The sequence below is a fragment of the Etheostoma spectabile genome, unplaced genomic scaffold, assembly GCF_008692095.1.
Source record: "Etheostoma spectabile isolate EspeVRDwgs_2016 unplaced genomic scaffold, UIUC_Espe_1.0 scaffold340, whole genome shotgun sequence".
Classification (NCBI taxonomy): Eukaryota; Metazoa; Chordata; class Actinopteri; order Perciformes; family Percidae; genus Etheostoma; species Etheostoma spectabile.
Genome location: NW_022605588.1, coordinates 332,955 through 337,840, shown reverse-complemented (window position 1 = coordinate 337,840; position 4,886 = coordinate 332,955). Strand labels below are relative to the sequence as shown.

The following is a 4,886-nucleotide window of genomic DNA, read 5'->3' as shown; positions in this document are numbered from 1 at the left end:
TCTCACGTCTGCAGCTTGTGCAAAATGCCGCTGCTCGCTTTCTGACAAATACTTCTTGGAGTGCACACGTCACTCCCGTTCTTTTTACTCTACACTGGCTTCCGGTGCGTTTTTAGAATTGATTTTAAAATTGCATTGTTTGTTTTTAAAGCCCTAAATGGCCTTGCCCCAAGTATTTGTCCGAGCTTTAACTTTGGGTGGGCAAAATCGTTGTTGCGGTCTTCCATCTACGGACTTTAGAAGTCCCAAGTCGAGGTACAAGCAGTGGGGCATCGCTTTCGCTGTTCTGGCCCAAAACTCTGGAACAAGCTCCCCCCAGACATTCGCACTATAACGGATGTTGTTCATTTTAATCAAAACTTAAACTATTTATTTAGAATGGCTTTTAATACACAGTATGGTGAACAACTCTTTTTCTGAGCTATAGGTAACTTTATCTGTTTTACTGTTTTCTATGCTTCTATGCTTTGTCTGTTTTTTTTTTAATGTTGTGTTTGTTTTATTCTTGTTGATGTAAAGCACTTTGGATACCTGTTGGTGCTGTAAAGTGCTATATAAATAAATGGTGATTGATTGAGTATTTAAGATTGAATGGCATTCATAGGGTCTATAAAAATGTTTTAATGTAACTTTTTTATATTAATGAACGTCGGTTACATTAAAGCTGTCGCCAAATGAGTTGCTCCAAATCTAATTAAGACCACCAGCTCCACACAACTCTCTCTGGATGTCTCAGTATGGACATGAACTGAGAGCTATCAGAAGATTGTCTTTTGTCGACTTTCGTATGCAGAAACTCAAGTGAAGATAATTAACTCTTCTGATGAGTCCATGTTTTTTTAATCCTCTGTGTCCTCCTTGGCTACTAGCAACTGCATGGAAGGTGGGGGTGAAGCGTGATCCCAGTAGCAGCTCTGGTCACAGCTCAGTTTATAGACAGTCAGAGTGGGATAGATAGTGGTGGGTGGGGGTGAGGGGTGATTGTCTACAGTAAAAGCTTAGCTGGGGAGTCTTGAGCTGTGACAGATTGTGAATGACAGTTGGACCAAACACTGAAGGGCCGCTGGTATTGTCCATTCTGCTCACTGGCATGGCTCATTGAGACTAGGGCTGCCAGACACAAGGAAAATATGTGGGAAGGTTGAATATGATGATTACAATATTACTTGCAATGACCAAACAGATATTAATGTGCTGTCAGTTCTGCCTTTCTGCTGCTTTTTGTTCTGCTAAAATACAACATAATGTTGAGACAAAACAAATGAAAAATCATTTTTAACAAATTGAACATTGAAACAACTATAAAAGGCAACACTAAAAAAAGAATGACAGTAACATTTCAAAGTGCAGTTTTCTACAGATCCTTTCGCCATATGTCACAGCCCTGTTGCAATGTGTTTATAGCACCTATTAATATTGCGATGGCGATAAAGAAACCATTTATTCTGCAGATCTAACTGAGACACATAAAAATAGCCGAGCCGTCCTGTGCATCTCAGAATGTCCTCTGTGAAAAATAAAACATAAAGGTCTGCATAGGCATTAATTCTAGCAGTGGCCAGTATATAAAGTCTGTTATCATTGTATATACATTTCATGCTGCATTACATGACATCGTCGCAGTTAAGAAACATTATATCTCCATATTTGACTCAATTGTCCTTGTTTGAGGAGTTTTGCTGTGTAACCGAGATGTGGTGAGAGTGTAGCCCAGTCACCAAGCATACCGGGGCATTCTGTGGTGCTACTTAAGTGTAAGGTATCGGCTCATTCAAGCTGAGGTTGAACTCCAATGTGGCCAACCACTCGGGAAATGCTATCTTTATGTGTTCTACAACTCTGCTGCGCAAACTCTTCACGGCACTCATTATTTGTCTCAAAGTGACCCCTCAAGAAAGATTTATGTTCAGAGCTGGCCTGGTATCAAAGGTTACACATGGAGCACAGTGTTGTCCTTAGGTTTGGGGAAAACATATGTAGGTGCACATATTTGGTGGGGAGTTTAGGGAATGTTTTTGTTTTTTTTCAAATCATTTTGGACCATTATTATTACCATACTATCTGTGTCTAAACATTGGAAAAGCTGATAATTAAAGACAAAACCGGCTATTTAAAAAAAGCCCACTTGGTAAATGAATCAGTTCTAATGACTGTTGTTAAATCCCAAGTCATTTAGTTAGTTTTGATGCTCACATTTGATTTTTACATTAATTTGGCTTAGGTGCTGTGCCTAAGCCTTCTCACTGTAGGGGGGTTTGAATGTCAATGTTTGGCTGCTGGCTGCTGTGTGGACCTGGCTTGACCTCGGTTGTTCCAAGTGTTTCTCATCACTTGCTCAGATCGGCTGATTTAAATCAAAGTTTATCTGCTGATCACGAGTTGTGCGTCGACCCCCACGCTGTTCAAAGCCCAGCCCTTGTGGCCTTTCTGCTGTGTTCAGAGGCAGCTTTGTTCACCCCGGTCTTCAACTGCAACTCTTGTCTTCCTCCCTGCTTCCATCTGTCCCAACATTCAGCACACATAAGACTTTATGCTCAGTGGTTGTGAAAATAGTTTAGGTTCACTGTAGTTCTTGGGTTGGCAGAGCTGTTTTACTTCTGCTCTGTTTTGTGTGTATTTAAGTACATTGGATGAGTAAAGAAGTAGCCAGCTGAGGAAACCATATTTGATATTTCATGTCTTTTCAATTTGGTGTCTTGATTCCCTTTTTAAAATATGTTCAAATCAGTTTATTTAAGGAGGTCATTAATGAAACACATGATTATACATGGGATATGCCGTGTCTCTTCACTGGTAGGAAATCAACTTTTCTGAAAACAGGAGTTTGATTGGAAATAAGGAATCAAATATAAACAAGTATTTGGCATAAAGTATCGCAGGCTGCAGTACACTGCGTACAGTGGGCACAATGAAAACGTCATGTTGCTGTTTTTAGGCTGCCAACCTGTGAACCTTTTTATTTGTTTGGTTTTTAATTTATGGTTGTACAGAAATCCATGCCTCTTGCGCTCACACAGCACCTCCACCAAGCAATCAAATATGGACCTACAGTAAATGACTTTTAGGCATGAATAGCATAAGGGAATTGACAGTATTTTGTGTTGACACTGTAAAGGGTTTGCTTAAATCTCGTTGCACAGGTACTGCACTTGTGTATAGTGACAACAAAGGCTTTCTATTCTATTCTATCCTAAACAGTAATTGACTGTCTGGTCAGCGCAGACTTACACAGTCCTTGGTGTTTGCAGGTGGAGCAGTCGAAGGTCCTGGTCAAGGAAGGAGGAGTGCACCTTCTGCTCACCATCGTCGACACCCCCGGCTTCGGGGATGCCGTTGATAACAGTAACTGGTGAGCTCCAGCCTTCTCTCATTGGCTAATTTAAGTTACTGTAACACTCTCATTGTAACATTAACTATGTTTACATGCACATAATAATCCATTTTTATTCCAAAAAAGACAATAATCAGACTAAACTGTTTACATGGGTGATGAAAGCGATTATTCCACTAATGTTCCTGTTTACATGTAGCCGTGTAAAACAGAATTTGTTTGTTTTTTCACCGCTGGCAGTCCCTCTTTCAGTATCACATTCTTGAAAAGGTCACCGTAGCGATGTGCATATCCCACAACCTGTGACTATCCAAGTCTTTATAATGTTTAGAGGTAGCTGTATAGAATATCAGAATAGTAATGGAATGTAAGTGTGCATGTAAACATACTCACTGTACCTGACATTGATTGATTTAACAGGAAAAATCCAGTTAAAAATGACATCACACAGTAACAGGACAGGGTGGTCAGAAAGTCCTTAATCTTGTTTTTCACATCCTCCGTGCTGTGTGGTCCAGCTGGCAGCCGGTCATCGACTACATCGACAGTAAGTTTGAGGATTACCTCAACGCAGAGTCCCGGGTCAACAGGCGGCTGATGCCCGACAGCAGAGTGCAGTGCTGCCTGTACTTCATCGCTCCGTCCGGACACGGGTAGGTTCTACAGGGATCCTACTGATCACGGAATTTCTAGAATTGTGCCAATACTTTTGGGGGGTTTTGGTCCAATCAATAGACTTAAAATAAGAAAGGAAAACAGTCAAACTAAAGAAAACTATACCACACATTAATGGCTACAGGTCCCCACAAATCCAGCCTCTTTAAATCGATACAGCAGTTAGGTCATAAACTATTTTCAATATTCCATTTCTTCAAGTTATGAATGAAAACATTTTCTTTCACTCTTAGCTGGTAAGTCATATTTCCATAGGGTAAATCTCTTCTATAATTTCTAGCCATTGTTTTATAGTCAGGGGTTCAGTTTCTTGTAATTGCTTTTTTTACTTGTGAGTAATAGTATCTTAGCTAAATATCTGTCATAACCCATGACAGTGTGGCCTTTGAAAACGTGCTAATGCAATATTTCGCCTTCCTAAACACAGTCACAGATGAGTTATGTTATGTATTTGCAATATTACACAATGCAAGACTTTAATACGGAGTTCAACTGCATAAGAGATGTATAGTTGCAAGAAATGTACACACAATACAGAGATTGCCAAACTTGCAGACGGTTTAAAAACAACATAACGCAGAAAGATGATAATTACTACTTCATTACTCACTTGGCCACGTAGGAAGAAATAAGTAACAGAGCTGCAGATTTCAGCTGTTGTGTTCCAGTGTTGCTCGGCTGCTGCCTCTTTCTCTGGCCAGCAGTTACTGTTAGTAGTCCCGGCCCAGGCTCTGCCTGCCCCCTCCTACCAGGCCGCCATGCAGGAATAACACTGGTGTTATCTGTCCTGAGCTCGCTGACCTGGAGACCCCATTCCTCACATCTGTGTCTTCTCTGACCACTGCCAAACAAACACACACACACACACACACACACACAC

General features: G+C 40.7%; 1 protein-coding gene across 3 annotated transcripts in view; it reads left to right on the top strand.

The window, feature by feature from the left end:
* septin7a (septin 7a) overlaps positions 1-4,886 on the top strand; it is a 47,196-nt gene that overhangs the window by 25,915 nt on the left and 16,395 nt on the right. For all 3 annotated transcript variants that reach the window (XM_032511230.1, XM_032511229.1, XM_032511232.1), the window contains exons 5-6: positions 3,249-3,349; positions 3,850-3,984. In XM_032511230.1, coding sequence (XP_032367121.1) covers positions 3,249-3,349; positions 3,850-3,984 — 236 coding nt within the window. The remainder of the gene's footprint in view (positions 1-3,248; positions 3,350-3,849; positions 3,985-4,886) is intronic.